At 46.4% G+C, this 24,251-nt stretch overlaps 1 protein-coding gene across 3 annotated transcripts in view; it reads right to left on the minus strand.

Moving 5' to 3' along the window:
• Nucleotides 1–24,251, minus strand: part of MICAL2 (microtubule associated monooxygenase, calponin and LIM domain containing 2) — a 1,393,870-nt gene that overhangs the window by 80,601 nt on the left and 1,289,018 nt on the right. For all 3 annotated transcript variants that reach the window (XM_069623638.1, XM_069623637.1, XM_069623636.1), the window contains one exon: nt 981–1,073. In XM_069623638.1, coding sequence (XP_069479739.1) covers nt 981–1,073 — 93 coding nt within the window. The remainder of the gene's footprint in view (nt 1–980; nt 1,074–24,251) is intronic.

Consider the following 24,251-nt stretch of genomic DNA (forward strand, 5'->3'; position numbering starts at 1 on the left):
CCAGGGCCCCAGAAATGCTTAAGATGGCCCTGCGAATAGCAAATGCAAAACAACTTGTACACAGTTGAAGCCTTCTACGGGTCGCTTTCAACCAAAATGCCCACAATGTCCGAATCGAATGGCAAAGTCAAAAAGAATCTAACTCTTCGAACGTTCGTTATGAAATTATCTTTGAACATTTTCTCTTGTAACTGGGTGATTTCCTTGCGGCTCATTTTTAGTCCCATTGTAATTTGGCGGCGTGGGCCTGTACATCTATACTTTTGTGTAAGCGGGTCCCCACCGCCAAATTTTTCACATTTGCACGGCAGAGTGCAAAAGGGCAGGGCAAAAAGGCAGCATACACACTTGATTCTGCCAGAATTTACAATGGATTCCCATGGAGTCTGCCTGCTTTTGGTGCATACAAACAAGAGGACTCCATAGGAATAACCAGCATTTGCGCGGGCATGAAAATCCATGATGGAGTATTCTGCCCCTCCTCGCTGCCATACAAACACATGAAAATGGGGCATAACCAAGGCATTTACATTAACGCAGAGCCCAAAGTGATCTCCCTTTGGTTTGCCATTAAAAACAATGCTAGGTTCATGTTTAAAGCTCATGGGGAAAATGACGCAGGAGAATATTTTTGAAACGGTGCTAGGGTTTAGCTCATTTCATTAACTTCAGTAACCAGAGCCATGAGTCGGGCGGATTACTCCTCACTACGGCTGTGCTGCTGGCTCCCACCCTAAGCTTAGATGAATTTTCAGAGCAGCACATGCAAAACGTGAGCTGGCGGAGCTTTTACTCTGCTCCGCTCTTGAGACATGCCATTTCCCCCTAGCAATATTGGTTCTGCTTTATAAACGCAGCATCAAATCTCAATTGCTTGGAAACACGCTCACAGTAAGGGCAGGATCAAATATTACTCCCAGGACATGTGTTATGCCGGTTAAAGCGCCTTTGGCTGAAACAAAGAATTCGTATATTATTACCTGGGCTTTGTGAAGTCTTTTCAGCTCCTCCTGTTTAATCTTCTGCTTTGCTTCACGCTCTAGTTTTTTTCTTCGTTTTGAAGTCCTCCTTGCCTGTAAATAAGAGTACATAGAATCCTGTATTCAGCAGTATCATTAACCATTTAATTCCTTTTATCATTTGTTTCCATTTTCACAGCAGTATTTTTCAGTATCCGTTGAAATGATCGTAATTAGAAAATCGAATGCAGAAATTACCGCATCTTTTTACTGATTTTTTTGCGAAATGTTGGGACATTTTCTAAAATATAGCTGTGGGGTAAGGGTAATCGTAAAGGTGGTTGGGGGGGGGAGAGGGTGGAGAGGGTGTGGGGTCACCCTCTGCAGTATTACATACAAAAAAAGATGCAGTCATTTCTCTATTCGATCTTTTCATGGACATCCCTATTTTTCAGATCAGCTTAGTATTTTTATCAAAAACGCCTTTTGTTAAAAATGTACAGTGTCAATTCAGGGACATAAGGAGCCCTCGTCCACTCCATTTAACAGGTACACAGTGCATAGTTTCCTCTAGTGGAAACAGCCAGGAGAAGTGCACAGTCCATGCCATATTGGTATATGCCAAGGAAAGATCTGAGATTACACCCTACATTATAATGCATAAAAAAATATAACCACAATGTATGCCGCCAAGGACATAATGAAACCAAGGAACAGATTACAAAATTACATTTCGTGCACGATACTCCTATTCACAGCACCATTACTGCCCCAGCGGCCCACAGTATCCACACTTCGAGAGATCACGTCCTCAGCCACCATCAAAGGCAGCCCCATCATCACAGAACGACTCCGCGGTGGTGAGAGGGGATGAACCTGGAAAAGGGCTCTTTCAAGAATTCTGGTCATCAATGATTAGCCAAAGCATGTTACAACATAATTATGGGCAGGAGTCAAGAGACGGTCTATACAATATGCTCAGGGGCATAAGGTCCCAGTAAGCATCATGGTTCACCTCGTCTCTTCCCGCGTACAAGTCTTTACCTGCCCGTTACATAATCATGGGCAGGAGTCAGGAGACGGTCTATACAATATGCTCAGGGGCATAAGGTCCCAGTAAGCATCATGGTTCACCTCGTCTCTTCCCGCGTACAAGTCTTTACCTGCCCGTTACATAATTATGGGCAGGAGTCAAGAGACGGTCTATACAATATGCTCAGGGGCATAAGGTCCCAGTAAGCATCATGGTTCACCTCGTCTCTTCCCGCGTACAAGTCTTTACCTGCCCGTTACATAATCATGGGCAGGAGTCAGGAGACGGTCTATACAATATGCTCAGGGGCATAAGGTCCCAGTAAGCATCATGGTTCACCTCGTCTCTTCCCGCGTACAAGTCTTTACCTGCCCGTTACATAATTATGGGCAGGAGTCAAGAGACGGTCTATACAATATGCTCAGGGGCATAAGGTCCCAGTAAGCATCATGGTTCACCTCGTCTCTTCCCGCGTACAAGTCTTTACCTGCCCGTTTTGCCCGAGAGACTGCCTTGTCCACATTGAGCAAAAGGAGCAGATTATAAATCCTCTTGATTTGGGGGTAGTGCTGGTCTGAGTCATTGTTATTTCCTTCCCGAAACATGAGTATGCTGGAGGCCATTGAGAAACGCATGGTCTTCTGGATTATTTTAAGGATGATACCATAGTACAGCCATTGAAATATGTAGGTTTGTAGACTGCACATAGATTGGAAATCTTATCACCCCCCCACCCTACTGCCCCATTAAAAAGTGTCCTTTCCAGCATTGATAAACAGAACAGTAAAACGTTTAATGGGCAATATTTGGAATGCGAACTCGATTAGAGCACCCCATCGTTTCTGCGTGGATTTCCAGCACTATGAACCACACGCTTGGATCGTTCCTTGTTCCAGCAGGAATATTCCCCCAGGGTAAGGGATGACTTTCCAGGGGCAGTGCAGAGCCACCAGGGATTATTCCAGTGCCTTTCATGCTGGGCGGTTCATGGTGCCGATTTCTCTTAACCATAACTATGTGGCCCTATAATAGGTTCCCCCAGTCCAGAAACATCAGTCCACCCTCCTGGTTACCCCCTTTAAGACAGGCATGTTCAATTTGGCTTGTTAGCTTCAAGTGAATATAGAAAAAATGGGAACCCAGATCCTTTCATAACTTGCAATCTGCTAACATATCCCTTTATTTTCTGGACAATGGGTATAGCTCAGTGCAAACAAATCTTTTACTCTATTTGGTATCCAGCTACCTAAATACTTACATTGTATTGTGTTGTGTTGAACGTGAAAGGGATCAGCGAATTGCAAGGCGTCCATTCCCTGAGAGCCAATCACTGCCGATTTAAAAAATGAATTTCATACCCTGCTCCGAGCCCAAACGTGTGGAAATTCAATAGACATATTGAAATGAATTGCGCTGTGTGTGATGTATGTAATGGGACATTTATTGCATAGATGGTGATTGGAGGTCCTATATTTCCCATCAATATTCCTCTCAAGAGGCACATTTTTCTCATCCTGGTGACCAGCAGTTAAATGGTAAGAGCATACAATAATGGTGCGAAATGGCATCCTAGCCTTGTTCCTGACTAAAGATGGAAGAGTTGATGCTGCTCATAATAATGGCCGCCCGGGGACATGTATGCCGAATTGTTACCAAGAAATAGAGCAGTCCTTTGAGGGCCACATTGACGATGTCTCAAAAAGGAAGTCCCATTGAACAGTTTTCAATGTGCAAAGACGGTATAACAATAATCTGCATCAACTGCAGCCATAATGTCTAAGATCTGATGGCCATTGTCAATCAAGCCATCAACAAAGCTACATTGCGACTGATATCATAAAAGCATGCATGCAAAATACAAGTATAGCATGTGGTTAAATTACATCCAGTCAAACCGATGTGTACAAAACTCAAAGTCAATGGCATAAATCTTAACTTGTATTGGGAAGCAATCAGATCGAGTGGGCTCAACCCTGTGTTTTGGCCCATGTTGTTCTTCTCCAGGCATCAGAAACATAATTTGATACTGCGGCTATACTACATTCAGAAGTTAAAGGTCTGCATCAGAATGCAGGGCAGACACTAATTACCACCCAGGCTAATTGGGCCCTGGACAAAAGAACATGAATGCACAAGCGTTTGACATTTTACATGCAGGGCAAAGGTCAGAACAGATCGGGGACCACTTTCTCTTTAAAACAGGCAACTGGCAATATACCCGGGCATAAATACATTGGGCATTGTCGGCTGTTTGAATTCTTTACAGAGTCGAGGTAAGGTTCAAAATGAAATGAGCTATTAATCGACATATAGTTGTAAAAGATCCCACTAGTTGGACAGTCATAAAGAGAGTTCTCTTGGTACCATGACAAGAATTTCTCCTTAACCAGGTATTTAGTCTTACCATTAAAGATGGATTTTACATAGGTCTAGCATTCCAATATCACACAGGATATTTTCTGATAAGTGTCTCCCCTTAATGGACCCAGTTTATCTCGATGGATGTGCCAGGGAGAATTTCCTCTGACCCCTTTGCTAGGCACTTTGACAGAGCCTTTGCATCTTTGTTTATTAGTAAAATAAGCCTAAACAAGCTGCACATGGTGGGGTCCATTCTTTCTTTGGGGAATAATATAATGGTGACCTAATCCATTATGGGAGTGTGAGGAAATCTTACACCAACCACTCTGTGAACACTCATTCCACCTTAGGGGCTAGTTCTTCAATAAAAGCAATGGGCCTCCTATGGGTGCCACTTGCCTCGTCTTTCCCCAGACCTGGAATTGTGGCCACTATTTCCTTTGCTGTTATAAGAAATGTCAGTGGATCCAGCACTATTTGAGCGGCCAAGGGAAGATCTATAACTCCTTTGAAGGCCTATGTATTCACTCCAGTGACTAGGGGTTCTACTTAGATGATTTCTCTATAAAAACAAGGTTAATAGATTCATTATATACCATGTTGCCTCTCTGCCCTCAAACCTGGTGGAAAGGTGTTGGATTTCTTGGTGGTTCGCAAATAGTAGACCAACCGGCCTTTCTCAGTCTTTAAAATAATTGTTTTACAGAAGCAATCTACTTCATCACATTACTTTATTTTCAGTACTTTGTTTAATAGTACTATTGCCATATTCAATTTCCTCTGCATCGAACTGCACCAATTCAGCCTCTTGTTCCGGGATTGTATTCATTCTAGATGCCCAAATAAACACACAGTGACCCTATGCAATGTTTTAAAAGCATCCTAGCAGACAGTAGGTGACTTTTCTGGTAAGCAATTTAAGTCCTCACATTTTCTGTGGTTTCTGAGATATCTTGGGTTATTTGTGGACACTTAAAGACAGCCAGGTTTAAGCAGAGGTGTGGCAGTGTTAAGGCCTTACATGGGAGGCTGAATTTTATTTGCATCCGGAAATGATCCGAAAATGGTTCAGAGGGAGACGTACAGGAGTCGCCTTGTCATTCTAGAAAAATAGATACCTCTCGTGACCAATGGCAATGTATCATATTGGCCGACGACCAACTGTCTCATGCACTAAACGTCAGAAATACAGGCTCATAAGTTTGACCAATGTGCGGCCATTTTGATGTAGCTAGAATCGCCATTTTTTTCACTAACGTTTGCTCATTGCTTTTTGTTCAAAACTGCTTAGCCGAAAGCTTATTCTGCTTATTCTGCCTCACCGATTACCTTGTTGTTCAAAGCGAAAGAGCAAGGCCGGGAGTTATTTGTTGAAACATAACGTAGGCAGCCCCAGAGAGGAATGCCCAATCCCCTCCCGCATATAGCCTTGGAGAGCAACACGGCATTTAATCATTTCACTGATGCCAGCCAGCCTCATTAATATGGTAGAAATGCTAGAAAGAAACAGCTAAAGGCTTGAATTATGCTTTTTCTTACGGCCCCCCTTTCCTAAGCCCAGCAGAGCGAGCTGACTCCCAGGACACGAATAGCAAATAGGGGATAGCAAGGCCTGGAATGCGACTCTTCCCCCGTACGCAGCTTGCCTGCAAGAACAGAAGCACCGTGTTCTGTTCAACAAAGAAATATGTCTCTAGACTCGCAATGTTGCATATTGTTGCTAAAATAGTTTTTTGAAGGTGTCATATTCGTCGAAATTGTCAATCATCAGACCCAGTTCAAAGAAACTGTACAATGGGCGTAATTAACATGTCATGACTGATTGCAGGATGTCCATTTTGTATATATGTAACTGATGTACGTTATTTGCTCTCTTGCGTCCCTCGAGGTCTGGAGACACACGTCGCGGGGCGTGAGACCGAGTTGGCCAACTGAGACTTTTTTTGCTTTGCAATAAACCCTAGCTTTTGGGAATACAACCTTGTGTCTGACGTGTCAGTTCGTGTGTGGTGATTTGCCTTGTTTCCACTACGCGAGGGTCCCCTAGGGGCCCCTTCAAGATGGCGCCCGAATAGGGACCCTCCCCCACTTGTTCCATCGTGTACGTTGTAAGATAAGAAAGGCGGAGAGAACGGCGAGGACGGGACGATCGAGCCGGGATCAAGAGGTGTTCGGGGCGCGTCTGTGTAATTGATGAGACACCTATGCAGATCTGCACAAATCTGATCCCTGATCGACGTACCCGGCCAGAGAACAAGGAGACAAGGCTGAGCCAAGAGATGCAGACACGACATCATTGGTTGCGTCAGTATACGGACGAATTGTGTCTTGGAAGACAAATTGACTTATCAGGTGAGTCGTACCCCGATTCGAAATAGCCCTGATATTGGTTGAGAGTTGACTTTGCACAATCAAACACCCAGTGTAAGGTTGATTAGCCAAGGGTAAGGTTAAAACATGCCTGGGGTATTGTCCACCCTAGCGGGGTTTTTCCGCTGCGGTAGACCATCTTTGGAAGATGGCCAAGTTGCGCCACCTGGGGGAACGCTGGCGTACGAGATGTATGTAAAGCATGGTGTGGGTGCGATAATGTTCTGTGAGATTTGGCATAAGCAAACCAGAAACCAAGAAAATGTTCAGTGGCCGATTAATGGGAGTTTTGAGATTGAGAGAATAGATAACTTGGAGAAGGTGTTGATAAGAAAGAAAGCACGTCCTGCAGCATTCGATATCCTTAGGGACTGGAGAAGGGAAGCTAGGCTTCGTTGGAAAAGTAGAGAGAAACATGCGCGCAGGCATAAATCAAAAACTGATAAAGTGGAAGAAAAGGAGGAGGAGTGGACTGAGAGTCTGAGAAGGACAGGTAACCGCGAACAATTGAACATAGAAAGAATATACCCACAACGAGAATTACATATAGCAGATGATTTAATAGAAAAAATGTTGACCGATACAAAGCGGGGTCCAAGACCAGAAAGTAAAACAAACGCATCAGGAACCACTGTTCAGCCCCCCCCCTGTTGCCCCCGCGCCCCTCCCAATTGTTTGAATTCTAGCACAGCCACAGATTGCGCACATAGCACCTCCCATTAGCCAGCCAGTACCACAACAGTTACTTCCCGTTCCTGTTATCCCATCCGCACCTCCCGCCCTAGAAACAGACACAGTCCCGTCCGTCCCACCCGTGGTTGAACTTGAAACTACGGAGGCGAGAGATGGGACTGTACAAAGTGGATGCACAAGAGTGACCCGCAGTGCGATCAGCAAGGAGAGGAAGCGGGAATTGCAAGTTCAGGCAGAGATGTATATAGATGGGAACGATGGGATGGCAGCATTGGACTCGATGCATGACTTCCGAAGAAGCAATGAAAGACAGGTAGTGTTGGAATGCAGGGGTGAATATTTAGTGAGAAGATGGAACAGTTAATTGGGAAATTACCGCCACAACGATTGTTAGATTTAAATGCATTAACACGTTGTAGAGAAAGAGATGAAGTAGTAGGGGAACATGTATATGGACTTTTTGAGCTTAAAAATGAACTTTATAATGAATATGCTGAAATGTTTACCCCACCTGGGTATAGAAGCAAGGATGCTGGGGAGGATTTGAGAGCATGCTTATTGAAGACGAGAGTGCTACTTCAGCAAGTAGCGGGAGACAACAGAGGGAGGGGGAACGCACAAGGAAGGAGTAATTCAAATATACACAGAGGACCGTTGGGGCAGAATCAGTGTGCATACTGCAGAGAGGAAGGGCACTGGAGAGCGCAATGCCCACATTTGCAAAATGGAACTGGGGGTGGTCAGAGAAGACAGTACCGGGGGCACCCAGGAGCAAATGGACCGAATAGAAATAATATGCAGCAACACCAAAGTAACCAAGGAGGTCAGAATCAAGCTCAGCATCAGAACGCTACCAACCAGAGTCAGGGCTAGAGTAATCAACAACATGGGAATAACTAGAATGGGGGAGCTAGAGGAAGGGATGGGAACATTTTCGATACACAACAAAATGTGTATTACAGCAATAGCAATGATTACACATCGGACGATGTGTTATTCCCTCAATAGGACAGCCCAAGACAGGGGTCGGAACCAGTGTCTATTCCCATGAATCAGAAAGGATCCTATGTACAGATGAGAGTCAGGGATACAGAGCACCGTTTTCTTGTAGATACAGTAGCGCAGAAGTGTTCAATAGATCATAACTTGGTTCCAGATATACCACTGTCAGGGCAAAAGAATATTTATGTAGGGTTCGCAGGTACACCAGTAATTAACCCAGTGTCCCTATCAGTCCTAGTAACAATAGGTCCATTCACTGAACATTGTCCATTTCTCTTAACAGATAATTGTGGAGAAAACCTTTTGGGATTGAATTTATTGAAAAAACTAGATGCAGTTATTCATTGCACTCCCGATGATGTGTTTTTAACAATTTGGCCACAAGATGCACAGATGTCTGAATTTTTGTCTAAACCCTTGCCAGGAGAGTTGAGTAATTTGCCAATCTGTATATGGGCAATAAATGACAATGATGTGGGATGCTTAAAGTTAGAGCCAGTAAAAGTGATTTTGAAAGAAGGGGTCATGTTGCTGCGTATTGCACAGTACAGAATTTCAGTCGACGGAGAGCAAGGATTGAAAAGGATTGTTTCAGATTTGGTGAAATTAGGGGTAATTGAGGCAATTGCAACAGCCGCATTCTTCCGGTATACAAGAAAGGAGATAACGAAGTACCCTATTGTTTCATAATTGATCTGCGCGCATTAAACAAGGTAGTCGACCCTCAATTTCCCTTAGTGCCTGACATCACCACCATTTTGACAATGATACCTCCATCAGCAGAATACTTTATGGTGATTGACTTAAAGAATGCTTTCGTTAGCATTCCAGTGAGCAAGGACAGTACAGATTTGTTCGCGTTCACTTTAGGAAGACGGTCATTCACATTCACGCGCATTCCACAAGGATACATGGAAAGTCCGAGTATTTACAGCAGGGCATTGAACAACTAGATATGCTAGAGCTACCAACAGGTTGTGTATTGCTACAATATATAGACGATCTGTTGATCGCTGCAGACACAGAAGATTTGTAAAGAAAGTACCATTTTACTATTAACACTTAGCAGTGCATGGCCACAAAGCTAGCTTGAAAAAATTTCAGTATTGTCGAAAGGAAGTGGCATATTTGGGTTACTTACTTTTGAAAGAAGGGAGAAGACTAACGCCAGAGCGAATAGAGAGCATTTATGGTATGCCCATTCCAAAAACACAGAAAGGAGTCAGAGCCATAATAGGCATGGCTTCTTATTGCCGGCAATGGATTGGAAACTTTGCGTTAATTGTGAAACCAATGGTGGCATTGACGAAAAAGGATGCTGTGATGCCTTTGCAGTGGAATGAAGAATGTCAGAGAGCATTTGAGTTGTTGAAAATTGCATTATGTTCTGCTCCAGTTTTGGGCACACCAAATTATGAGAAGATTTTTAGACTGTTTGTATGTGAAAGTGAAGGATGTACATTGGCTGTTTTGACACAGGAACAAGGTGGAAGAAATAGGCCATGCGGCTATTTTTCTTCCGCGCTGGACCCTGTAGCGCACGCACTGCCACGATGTTTGCGAGCTGTTGCAGCGGCTGCTGCGTCAGTGAAACAAACGGAAGGGATGGTATTGAGGCACACTTTAATTTTGATGGTGCCACATGCCATAGACGTTCTACTAAATAGAACAAAGACGCAACACCTCACCTCTGCTAGACTGACTAAATATGAAATCATTTTATTCGCACCCCACATCCAAATTATGAGATGTAGCGCTTTGAATCCAGCAGAATTAATGCCACTGCCCACAGAGGAACTTGGTGACAATGAATCACCTCCCCATGATTGTTTAATGGTTACTGAGGAAGAAACGAAGGGGAGAGTTGATTTAAGTGACACCCCAAAGAAAGAGCCAGATGGAGTTATTTTGTGACGGCTCTTGTTTTAAATTACCTGATGGTACATCAACTGCCGCCTACGCTATCACTACCCTAGAGAGCATTGTAGAAAGCAAAAGAATCCCCTACAACTCGCCACAGGCCGCAGAAATAATAGCCTTGACCAGAGCCTGTGAGATTTCTGAGAATTTAAACGTGAAAATATATACTGATAGCCAGTATGCCTTTGGCGTGGTTCATAGCTTTGGCCGACAGAGTGGTTTCTTGACATCACATGGTGCCAGAATCCAACATGGCCCTTTGATCGTACGATTGCTGTCTGCACTCACGTTTCCAAAGCACCTAGCAATAGTGAAATGCAAGGCGCATAAAAGAGTGACATGTAAAGTGGGAGAGGGAAACGCAATTGCAGACAGGATTGCGAAACAAAGTGCCACTGATTTAAATACCAAAATGATGACAGTACAGTCTGAGGAAGTGCCTTGCATGATAGATGATGGGATTGCCACTGTCAAAGAAATGCAGGCCAAAGCTACTACTGATGAGACAAGGGTGGGCTGAGGGCTCTGCTGAATTAAATTTGGAGGGTTGTTGGGTGGACAAGAGAACTAAAAACTGGATGTTGCCTAATTCCTATGTAAATGCAATGGTCACAATGGCCCACAGCCCTACCCACATATGTGCCAAGAAAATAATCCAGCATCTAGCTACGGTATGGGAGAATGTAAACATAAAAAAGAATGCAGAGAGGTTGGTTCAGAACTGCATCACGTGCTTACAGCACAATGTAGGAAAGGGAATGGTGACTCTGACAGGAAGTTTTGGCCCTCCCTCTATGCCTTTTGAGGTAATCCATTTTGATTTCATAGAAATGGAGCGATGCCAAAACTTGAAATATGTTCTAGTGGTAATATGTGCATTCAGCAAATGGGTGAAGCATATCCCTTAAAGGACTGCACGGCTATGAGCACGGCTATGAGCACGGCAAAAGTAATGCTAAAGGAATATTTTTCCCGGTTCGGCCTGCCCCGTGTCATATGGTCAGATAACGGTCCACATTTTGTGGGCGCAGTGATATTACAGATATGTGCAGGTCTCCAGATTGATAAGCGATTCCATAGTTCGAGACATCCGAGTTCGGCCGGTCTTATTGAACGTCATAATGGAATCTTAAAATCTAAGATCAGTAAGATATGTGCAGGAAGCAAGTTGAGTTGGGTGGACGCATTACCATTAGCGCTATTGTGCATGCGCACGTCAGTACAGGCAAGAACTGGGCTCTCCCCATACAGAATTGTCATGGGGTGGCCGGCGAATGTTTGGTGCGCACCTCAGCCTAAGCGACTTTGCGAAGTTGAGCATCCTGTGCTTAGTACTTATTGTGGACTTTTAATACAGAAACTGCGTTTGATTCATCAGCAGGTGCAGGAGGCTTTAGCCATGAGGTATACTGGTCCCGGGCACGCGCTGGAGCCAGGAGACTGGGTGCTACTCAAAAACTTTGAACAAAAGACATCGTTAGCATCCAGATGGCGTGGCCCCCCATCAAGTACTTCTGGCAACGCAAACGGCGATTCGAGTGGATGGGAGGAAGGTGTGGATCCATGCCACGCACGCTAAAAAGATCCCACCGACGCTGAAAGACTTGCCTGACCGAGACGACCAGAAAGAAACAGCAGCTCCAGAATCGAAAGAAACTGTTGCCAGTCCATTACTACAGAATCTGCCTAAACCTGAAGTGAAGCTGGAAGCAAAGCCTGGAAGTATTGCTATAAAGGAGAAAGGGCAAAGAGTGCCCCAACATTGGCCAGCTGAATCTGCATCACTGCGGGCCAACACAAAGCGTGTACCACTTTGGCGCCCACCAGCATCTGCCATTGTGCCACTGCCTGAAATGAAATCTGCATCACCGCTGCGGCGCCCACAGCCACTTGTTATTGCGCCACAAGACTCAGAGTTTGAGTCTGGGAGTGCACCGGCACTATTCATTGACCACACTGTACCAGGAGCTAGATGGTACAATCTGCGGCTTCGAAAGAAGGAGTGATCAGTGATCGAATCTGCATTTCATTGATCTTTCATCATTGCCTCTGGTTCCCATCATGGATAGAGAGGGAACTGGAGGTGTAGAGGAGAGAAGCATGAGAGTTGTGCAGATCGGGCAACTCAAGACTCGCGGCTCCTCGGTGCGATCATAAAAAATCCATGTGTCCGGAACCCGAGTGGACATGCGGGGCGTACATGGTACAAAGGCAATTGATAAGCTGCTCTGGAGTTCTTTTGAGCACCATGCAAATGCATAATGATCTTGCCTAAATGAGTAAGCAATCCAGGCTGCTAAGAGCTGGCAGAATGAAGTGTTGACATTTATCGAACTTATTGACATTCGGACGAGTGCCACAAGGAGACATATTCACGACGACCACTGCGGAAGAAGGACTGTGAGAGAGAATGCCAGAACCAGCTTTAGCCTCCTCCTGCACCACTGCTGATAACACATTAGGTATAAATACTGAAAAGTTAGAAAAAACGCAGTCGAAAAAACTGTATGCGGATCTTAACGATAGTTATGTGCGTTAGGAGTATGTTAGCACCAATAATGACAGCGTTGATACTATGGTACGTGGAAGCAATGCACCCATTGAATATGCTCTTGCTGGTAATTAATATCTCCACCACTGAAAGCCCGGTTCATGTAATCACTTACACCTTGTCCCCAATGGAAGAGAGGCACAGAGAAAGATATGGGAATAATACCCTATTGCTCATAGTGAATATGACACATGCAATTGTAAAGACAAATAATTGCTGGGTATGCGCCCATTTACCGCAGCATGCTGGGAAGGGAATAGGTTGGTATGTGCAGCCATTATGATTAGGTTCTGCATGCAGTGCATCACTGAGTGCATTATTTTATGGGAAATGGAATAAGAGTGATACGGGTCAATTAGATAAAACAAACATGAATGAATTTGAGGAAATAATTATGAGACCCATAGGCTGTTCTATATTTCATAAAGCACGAATGTTAATACAAAAACCTACGCCTAAACCTGTACGACGAGATAGATTGTCTCCACCACCCAAAACATCAGTAATCACGTTTCGTGTTAGAGCAGAAGAAAATAAAGATGCAATGCCCCCTTCCTATACAGTGAATTATAGCACACAAACTGTCCCTTTATGCCTAAAGAAGAAAGGCTCCTATTCAGAAGGAACGTTTATTGGTTGCATGAATACAGCGGTTCTCAAAAGAGAAGTAGAACCAGTGTATGTAGGTGATCCCGTTTATTCCCAGGAGTGTTCCTCTTCGAGACAGCAGATGTAGCTGGGCTATCCAGATCTAGGCCGCAAAGGAGTACAGAAGACGCTTTGATTATAGAAGACTTAGCAAAATCATTCGTACCATTTCTGGCCCAAGCAATAAATTCCTATAACATAAGGCAACTATCCAGAATATTAGAGAATACAATAAACATAACAGATATACTATACAACATGACGCTAGAAGAAAAGGGGGTTAGATTAACGACGTTGCAAAAATAGAATGGCTCTTGATGTAATCCTGATTGATCGTGGGGGGGTTTGCAAAATCGTGGGATCAGCCTGCTGCGTATTCGTAAATGACTCCTCCCCTACGATTTTTGAAGCGATAAGAAAGTTGCACTGCCTGAGTTCTGACTCCATACCATGAATGGGAACTGGGAGGCAGGGTCCTGGTTCTGGGAAATATTATGTGCGTGGGGATGGAAGTTAATTGCAATGCTAGTAGTAGTGTTCGGAATATTTATGACTTGCTGTTGTTGCATACACTGTCTGCCACTAGTTTGCACTGAGATAAGTGAAGAGTGTATGCATATGGTAACCCAAAAGCAAACACATGGCCAAGATCATAAAGATACTCATGAAATAAAAACAATAGAATAATTCATGTCCATAAACATTGGTGAGAATGAAGACGCATGTAGTGGCATGCAAGATTCAGGTTCAAATTCAGATATTCCAGACACATCATCAGAGGAGGATGCAATGTATGGATAAGGCGTTTGGCAATCGGCCAAAAGGAGGGGTTTGTCAGAAGAACAAATTACTTTCTTACCTGGTAACGTTCTTTCGATGGGATGGTCCGACGACGTATTCCATATCTATGACATGTAATCACCACAGCTGTGCTGCTTCGGAAACTTTTTTCGGCGTCTGCGTCCTGCGTCGATGACGTCGATGCGCCGTCGTCGAGGACCTCCTCCGACGTCATCCGATGTGATAAGTAGGACGCACGACGCCCGTAGCCTCAGTTGTAGTTTTTTCCCCCAGAACGTGTGACATTAGTCAACTGCCAGTCAGACACAAAGCCTTTGCGGAACGTAAGCTGCAATCGCAAAAGAAATTCTGCAGCGGGGAAGGCAGGGCGGGAGCGATATGGAATACGTCGTCGGACCATCCCATCGAAAGAACGTTACCAGGTAAGAAAGTAACTTGTTCTTCGAGGGGATTGGGTCCCCCGACGTATTCCATATCTATGACAGACTCCCAAAGCAGTACCAGAGCAAGGAGGAGGGAAAGAATTTAGAATCAAAATTTAAAATAGCCAATCAAATAGCAGAGCAAAGGACCGCCTTGCCAAAGGCCAGATCCTGTCCCCGGATGGAATCGAGGGAATAGTGACGTACAAATGTATGTACTGAAGCGCAGGTGGCTGCATCACAGATGTTGCGAATAGGAACACCCCTCTGCAGGGCAGTAGATGCAGCCACACCCCTGGTAGAATGGGCTCGCAAGCCAGCCGGTGGGTCCTTACCCGCCAAGCGGTAACTCTCCGAGATGGCTAAAATAATCCAGCGAGACAAAGTCTGTTTCGTCACAGCTTGCCCCAAACGCTTTCCAGCGTAACCAATAAAGAGTTGATCGTCCACTCTGACCCGGGACATGCGTGAAACATAAAAGCTTAAAGCTCTCCTAGGATCAAGCCTATGGAGCCTCTCCTCTTCCTTACCAGGATGCGGAGGAGGATAGAATGCCGGAAGAACAACCTTCTGGGCCAAATGAAATTCCGACACTACCTTCGGAAGAAAAGAAGGACGAACTCTAAGGACAACCCTGTCCTTGTGAAATACAGTGAAGGGTGCCTTAACTGAAAGTGCCTGTAACTCACTCACTCTGCGAGCGGAAGTAACCGCAACTAATAACACAGTTTTCAGAGTTAACAGCCTCAAAGGACAAGAATGTAAAGGCACAAATGGAGCACCCATAAGAAACTTAAGAACAAGGTTTAAATCCCAACCAGGCACCAGGAAAGGTAACTGAGGGAACACATTAGTGAGCCCTTTCAGAAACTGTGAAATTAAAGGGATTTTAAAGTAAGAACACTCTTCAGACGAGCGCTTAAAGACGGACAGCGCCACCAGGTAACCTTTAATGGTACCCACTTGCAAGCCCCTGTGGGCCAAAGAAAGTAAAAAGGACAGAACCATGGGGATGTCACATGCAAAAGGATCCACATTCTGAACTCTGCACCAGTCGCAGAACTTACGCCAACAGCAACGGTACAGAGACTATGTTGCTGGCCTTCGGGCCGAAAGCAACACCTCCATCACGTCCTCAGGGAGGTCCCAATCCCTATACCTCAACCTTTCAGAAGCCAAGCGTGAAGGTTGAGGGATCCGAATTCTGGATGGAGAACCTGATCCCCCTCCCGTGAGAGCAGATCGTCTCGGTAGGGAAGACGACGCGGAGGGCAGATGGACAAGTCGAGAAGGTCTGGGTACCACGTCCTCCGAGCCCACGCCGGAGCAATGAGGATCATCCGGGAACCGAACTTCCGTAACCTCCGCAGCACTTGCGGGAAGACGGGGACTGGAGGAAACGCGTACAGCAGCGGGAACGACCACTCCACCACGAACGCGTCTCCTAAGGCTCCTTTTGGAGGAAATTCCCGCGAGCAAAACCTTTCGCACTTCCGGTTGACACTGGAGGCGAAGAGATCCACTTGAGGGGTCCCCAAAGGGCGAAGATCTCCAGGAGAATCTCCTGAGCCAACTCCCACTCGTGAGAGATCGTGCTCTGCCTGCTCAGAGCATCCGCCATCACGTTTTCGACTCCGGCCAGATGAACTGCCGAGATCGAAACTTCCTGCTGGATGGCCCAGAACTCGAGCTGCATCGCCTCCCTGCACAGAGGAAGTGACCCTGCCCCCCCCCCCCTTTTTGTTGAGGTAGGGCATGGCCACTGTGTTGTCCGTCAGGATCAGGACACTCTTTCCTCGCACAGTCGGCAGAAAAGCCTTCAGGGCTAGCCTGACGGCCCTCAGCTCCAACAGATTGATATGGAGTCTGGACTCCGACGGAGACCAACGACCGCTGACTGTCAGCCCGTCGGCATGAGCTCCCCAACCCGTGAGGGGTGCATCCGTCACGATCGTCACCTCCGGCCAGGGAAGCCAAAATGGAGCCCCCTTCATCAAGTTGCCTACGACGGCCCACCACAGAAGGTCCCGGACGACCGAGGGCGGCACCTGGACCGGGTCCGACATCCTGCCGGAGGACTGCAACCATTGCGTCTTGAGCACCCCCTGCAAAGATCTCATCCGCAGGCGAGCCTCTGGCACCAGAAGAATGCAGGATGCCATGAGGCCGAGCAACCTCAAGAACTCGAACGCTGGGAGCGTCTGGGCATGCTGAAACTTGTGCACCATCTGCTGAATGTGAAGAGCCCTCACCTGGGGAGGAAAACACTGCCCCAGGGAAGTGTCGAGCACTGCTCCGATGTACTGGAGCCGCTGTGTTGGCGTCAAATGGGACTTCTTTAAATTGAGGGAGAAGCCCAGCCTGTGAAGGGAGTGGCAGGTGACGGACAGATGATCCAGGACTTGCTCGGGAGAGCTCCCCCTGATCAACCAATCGTCCAGGTAGGGGTAGACGTGAATCCCCCCTTGCCTGAGATGCGCTGCCACCACCACCATGAGCTTGGTGAAAACCCTCAGGCGGAGGTCAATCCGAACAGCAGGACCCGAAACTGAAAGTGCGAGTCACCAACCGCGAACCTCAGGTACTTCTTGTGCTTGGGATGGATCGGCACATGGAAGTAAGCATCCTTGAGGTCGAGTGACACCAACCAGTCCTGAAGCTGAAGGGCCTGCAGGACTTGAGAGAGAGTAACCATCTTGAACTTGTCCTTCCTGAGGAGGTTGTTCAAACCGCGCAAGTCCATGATGGGTCTCAATCCCCCGTCTTTTTTCGAAATAAAAAAATAAGGGGAATACCATCCCTTGTTCCTCTCCGCTACAGGCACCAGTTCTATGGCGCCTTTCTCCAGCAGGGCTTGAATTTCCTGCGCAAGGAGCGGATCCGGACTCTGCAAAGAGAGGTTCCCCGGTGGATTGTCGCGAGGCCTGTGCCGAAAGGGAAGACAGTAGCCGTGGGTTATGATCTCCAGAACCCACACATCTGAAGTAATGGCATGCCACTCTACAAGATGCTGCGCCAGCCTTCCCCCAACCGGCGAACCATGGGACATGGCCTCATGACTGAGAGGGAGCGGCCGCGGCGTTACCTGAGGGCAAAGAGGCAACTGCCCGAGCGGCCTTGGCACCAGGGGTACCCTGTCGTCCACCTCTGGTACCCCTGCGTTGGCCTCTTTGACTGCCAGCTCCTCTCGCTTTACTGAAGGACGAGTAATAGCGAAAGGAACCACCCCTCCACTGCTGTCCCCTAGGACGAAAAGGCAGAGGTTGGCGAACTGCAGCGCCCAACGACTTCGCTGCAGCTTTCGAGGTCTGCAACCTCTCAAGGCTCTCGTCAGCCTTGCTGCCTAAAAGGTGTTCACCGTCAAAGGGCATGTTGAGGAGCCGAGACTGTACATCAGGAGCAAACCCCGACTTCCGCAACCACGCAAACCTGCGTATCACGGTGCTTGCCGCCATGGACCTACTGACGCATTCAGCTAAGTCCAAACCCGACTGAACGGACTCACACATGGCATCCTTACCATCCTGGACCATAGCAAGGAAACCATCCCGTTCGTCCCCTTCGGGAATATGTTCAGCCGCTAACGCAACACAGTTGCACAGAGTGTGTGTGAAACGAGACAAGGCACAAATGGAGTTGGCCGCCTGAAGCGCCATACCACCAGAATTAAACACTTTCTTCGCCCAGCCATCAAAACGTTTGTCGTCCCTATCAGGAGGGATGGTAGGGTACGACGCCTGCTTTGCCGGGGCCGTGGCCGCCTGCACCACCAAACTCTCCGGAGTGGGGTGCCTGGTCAAGTAGCAGGGGTCGCTACTGGCTGGACGGTATTTTCGCGACAAGGATCTGCCCAATCCGGGAGACTCTCCGGAGCAGTCCAAGCCGCCGCCACCCTTCTCTGTAAAGCCATATGGAACGGCAGTACCGGATCAGTTGGGGGACCAACATCAAGGATGTCCGTCAGATCATCCTGCACAAACTCCCCTGGGGGAGCAGACCATCCCAAGTACTCAGAAACCCTAGCCATAAGGCGCCGGTACGAGGAATCGGCATGAGAGCCAGGCTCAGGCCTACAAAACTCCACCTCCGGAGAGGTGTCCAGTCCACTGGCATCATGCAGTGACTGTTTCAAATCGTCAAACTGACTATGGCCCGAGACAATTTCATCTGGAACCTGACTAGGAACCAGGCCATCAGAATCCTCATCCGCCTCTGAAATATAGTCCAGGTGGCGAAAAGAAGGCACCCGAGAGTGCTTGCTCTTAACCAGAGCCTTCCTAGGGGGTCCTCCCATGCCACGGGGTACCTCCGACACGAAAGCCTGCCGACGCCCTCGACGCCTCAGACGTCGATGTCTTCCTCGAAGACCTCACAGGTGCACACGGTCTCGAATGCGTCGAGGACCGGGACCTTGAACGGGTACGTCGAGAACGAGTCTCCTTGTCCGAACGGGACCTCTCCCGTGACTCGTGCCGACCACTCTTGCGAGCGGTGTCTCTCGACCTCTCACGACCGACCCCACTCGGGGGCGCGGACGGCGGAGTACCCTGCGACTCAAGAATCGCCAGCATTTTCTTCCCGAAGGAAGCCCATTCCTCCGGCGTCGCACGGCTGGTGGGGTAAGCGACGTGCCGGGCAGAGTCCTCCGAAGAGGACCTGGAAGACGACCGGTGTCGGCGCTTCTGAGAATGCCTCGAAGAGGCTGAGGAGTGGCGAGACCGACTCCTAGAAGGAGACCCACGAGACTTCCGACGATGACGCGGAGAGTCACCCCTTGAATCAACCGTCGAAAGCCCCGCAGACTTCGACTTCCTGGGCTTGGACACCCGACCTACCGACAACTTCTTCTTACGTTCGCGTAAGGCTTTGGAAATGAGCGACTGGCAGTCGATACAGTCATCCGTGTCGTGGGCCTCCCCGAGGCACCAGAGGCAGGCATCGTGCTAGTCCGTCACCGACATCTTGGACCCACACTCCCCGCACTTCTTGAAACCCGGACGCGGGGTCGAAGACGAAGTAGAAGACATCTTCACACAAAGGATTTTCACAAAACGAACAGGTTCGAAGAACCGAGAAGAACAGAACTCTAAAGAGTCGAGGCGTGAACCGAGAATCACGAAGCAACACGTTCGCGGAAAAAACGGAACTGAGGCTACGGGCGTTGTGCGTCCTACTTATCACATCGGATGACGTCGGAGGAGGTCCTCGACGACGGCGCATCGACGTCATCGACGCAGACGCCGAAAAAAGTTTCCGAAGCAGCACAGCTGTGGTGATTACATGTCATAGATATGGAATACGTCGGAGGACCCAATCCCTTCGAAAAATAGATACCTCTCACGACCAATGGCAATGCATCATATTGGCCAACGACCAACCGTCTCATGCACTAAACGTCAGAAATACAGACTCATACGTTTGACCAATATGCAGCCATTTTGATGTAGCTAGAATCGTCATTTTGTTCACTAACGTTTGCTCATTGCTTTTTGTTCAAAACTGCTTAGCCGAAAGCTTATTCTGCTTCACTGATTACCTTGTTGTTCAAAGCGAAAGAGCAAGGCCGCGAGGTCGGGAGTTATTCGTTGAAACATAATCTAGGCAGCCCCAGAGAAGAATGCCCAATCCTCTCCTGCATATAGCATTCAAGGAGAGCAACACAGCATTTAATCGTTTCACTGATGCCAGCCAGTCTTGTTAATATGGTAGAAATGCTAGAAAGAAACAGCTAAAGGCTTGAATTATGCTTTTTCTTACGGCCCCCCCTTTCCTAATCCCAGCAGAGCGAGCTGACTCCCAGGACTCGAATAGCAATTAGGAGATAGGAAGGCCTGGAATGCGACTCTTCCCCCGTACGCAGCTTGCCTGCAAGAACAGAAGCACTGTGTTCTGTTCAAAGAAATATGTCTCTAGACTCGCAATGTTGCATATTGTTGCTAAAATAGATGTTTGAAGGTGTGATATTCGTCGAAATTGTCAATCATCAGACCCAGTTCAAAGAAACTGTACAATGGGCGAAATGAACAGGTCATGACTGATTGCAGGATGTCCATTTTGTATATATGTAACTGATGTATGTTATTTGCTCTCTTGCGTCCCTCGAGGTCTGGAGACATGAGACACACGTTGTGGGGCGTGAGACAGAGTTGGCCAACTGAGACTTTTTTGCTTTGCAATAAACCCTAGCTTTTGGGAATACAACCTCGTGTCTGACGTGTCAGTTCGTGTGTGGTGATTTGCCTTGTTTCCACAACACGAGGTTCCCCTAGGGGCCCCTTCAGCCTAGACTGGATGTGCCACATGTCCAATTTAGAGTATGATACAAGTGGGGGCGGTGGGGTTAGTCACGTTCACCTGTGTGCACGTTCCTCCACATCTCTGAGATAGTGAGTTTATCCGCAAGATCTGTCAGAACTTTGGCTTTCAGCATTTGCTTAAGTGAGGTTGCTGGTTTCCCAAGTTTCCTGTCGGTGGAGGTGGTCTGTTTGATTGCTTTCAGAGAAAAGATCTCTTTGAACTTTGCAGAGTATGTTATGAAACTACCAAGACCAAGAGACACTGGGGCAAATAGAAGGGAGAGCTAAAGTGAAAGTCAAAATGGTCCTGCAGAGATCTATGGAAAAAGCCTTACACATTTGAAAGTCTTCGACATCCATGAAAGGTCTGAGTCTGACTGAGGGAGACCTGGAATATGAAATAGGTTAGGGAAAGGGAACCCCTAACCTGTGGATAAATCTTGGAGACGGGAACCTCTGCAAGTGCTGTGATTGTGAGTTCCGTGCCCGACAGAGGGAGACCTACGTGAACTTCTGTTGAACTGTGAAAGAACTTTTGTAAAACTGGAATAAGTGAATTTAATGTGGATGGCCAAGCAGGTCTCAGCCTATGTTTTGAACTGCCTTTTTTTGATAACCTGAGCCAGAGTGTATCATCCTGCTTACGGGAGCCCGCCTTACTCCGTGCTGTCCAATGTGGGGAGGAGAGTTGACTCAGCCACCTTGATCTTTTGTTTTATAACACTGACTTTCCTTTGCATACACATTCCCATTTACACCCTTTTTGTATAAGAGATAGGACAGGCATTAGGTATTGTTAGTAGAGGCCATTTTAATTTTACAGACTGACTAGGACTTTGTTTTCCTTATTATTTGATGCTAGAGACTCCTCCCATCATAGCTATAGGGCAAGGTAGGAGTTTTTCCAAACCCAAAGAATTGAATAAAGGTTTTAAAAACTGTACCACTTGTGTTAGTGTCATACTTGTGATACCATGCCTCTCTTACAGTGCAGTGTTATCTCAGAGAGATGGTGATCGAGAAAGAATAAGGTTTGCAAGAAGAGCACTGCCTGATACTAAGACATATACGGTCATTGAAAAGGAATTATTAGCGGGTTGCTGGGGGGCAGAACATTTCAGGCAATATGTTTGGGGAGAAGAATTTGTGATGAGGACAGATCATAAACCATTGTTGGAAGTTATAACAGTGCGAGGAATGTCTAAGGCAGCTCCAAGAATTGCCAGGTTAGGACTCCGGTTAATGGAATACAATTGCGAGGTGGATTATGTACCAGGAAAGAGAAATTGTGCAGCACATTTTTTGTCTATGATGTCATTACCGATGTGCAGAGCTGAAGAGTTAAGAGAAGAAGTAGAAGAGCAAGTATGCAGTGTTGTGGAAATGTTAAAGAGTGATGAGTCCGTAGAATATCATTGGGAAGATGAATTGTTGAAAAAGGTGGTAGAATGGATTACCAAGCGATGGCCGGAGATGGACAAAGTAGATGATATGTTATGGTTAAGGAATAGTTAACAGTGGAAAATGGAAGGATCGTAAGAGGGTCTTAGGTGATACCAGCTGAAAGGGTGAGAACACAGATTATCCAAATGGTGCATGAGTGCCAGTGTTACTATAACCAAAAGGAAAGTAAGGGAGAGATATTGGTGACCAGCAATAGATACACACGTGGAGTGGAATTTGAATATGTGTGAGCCTTGTGAAAATTGTGATATGAATTTGCTAACTGACAAGTAAATGTTAAATCCCATTCCTGTGCCAAAAGGGGCATGGGTGAAGATAGAAATTGATGTTATGGGTCCTTACTAAGGATTAGGACAACAGAACAGATTTTTGTTAGTGATGGTAGATATTCACATTGGCCGGATGTTGCTCTGGTAGTAAAGTGACATCAATGAAGATTATTGCACTTTTGTATAACCTTTTTAGGAGAGAAATCTAGAATGTATGCTTAGTGATAATGGCCCTCAATTTAGAGCAAGAGAAATCGAGTAATTATGTGACAAATCAGGTTTTGGATGGAGGTTTTCATCTATATATTACCCTGAAATGAACACCATGGTAGAAAGGTTGAATAGGGTAATCAGGGAGTGTGTACAACCAGCTCTGGCTAATGGAATGGATTGGAAAGGGGCCTTGAATGCCTTGATATGGAGCATTAGAGTGATGCGCAAGAGTGAGACTGGGGTTTCGCCTTTCTGTTTCATGAGGGGTAGGAGAGCTTAACAGTAAGTTTTCACCAGCGTGGATGAATGAAAGTTTGGGGATTAAGAAAAAAAGTGAAGGATTTGTTGCCTGCAAGATGTTGGGAACTCAAAGAAATACAAAGAGTATCATGACAGAAAGTTTATGGGAAGCACAAAAAGAGGAATGAAGAACATTAATGTGGGAGAATTTTGTACAACTAAAATGGGGAAGAATTAGTAGAAAAATAGTTTCAAAATTCTCAAGGACAATGGAAGTATTAGAGTGTTTTGAGAGTATTGTGAGGATCGAACTGTATGGAACTTGAATAGAATGGTGAAATATGCATCCAAGAAAACGAAGGTAAAAAGTACAGAAGAGAGAGATTGGGATCATGCTTCTGAAATGAGCATTGGCAGCGGCAATGAAAATGAGAATGTAGATACACATGGTGTAATGGAGAGAGAATGTATGCTAGAAAGAGAACCTGTGAAGGATGAGGGAAGAGTTGAGGATGGTAGGAGAAGGAGTGAGAGAGCTCGGAAACGGCTGAATAAGTTACAGGGATATGTTATTTACAAATGATTGGGATATCTAGTATATAGTGTGTCACTTGTTGATGGTTACTATCATATTATTGTTTTGTTTCTTATTAGCAGAAGGGGATGTGTAATGATGAGGTAGAGATTGACTGTAGTGGTGGAGTGTATGCTTCCAAAGGAGAAGGTTGAGGGTGAGAGCAGTTGTGCTGCTTCGGAAGAAGGCAGAATGTGTCCATGGGGTTAATTGAAGAATATGTGCTTAATCAATAAAGACGACCTTACCTCTGTCTTGCCCACCCTTCACTATCCCCCTTGAGGGCCTTGACTTCCACTGGAGTAGTCATAAAGCCCTCTAGTCCCACCCCCTTTTCAGCCTCCATTTTCCTACATCCAGCCATGTGGTTAAAGTGGTAGTTTGTGCTTTTCCTGTACTTGGTTATTTACTGTTAAAGCGGTGTTTGGAGAGTGT

This window comes from Ambystoma mexicanum, chromosome 11 (genome assembly GCF_040938575.1).
Source record: "Ambystoma mexicanum isolate Mex_15411 chromosome 11, UKY_AmexF1_1, whole genome shotgun sequence".
Lineage (NCBI taxonomy): Eukaryota > Metazoa > Chordata > Amphibia > Caudata > Ambystomatidae > Ambystoma > Ambystoma mexicanum.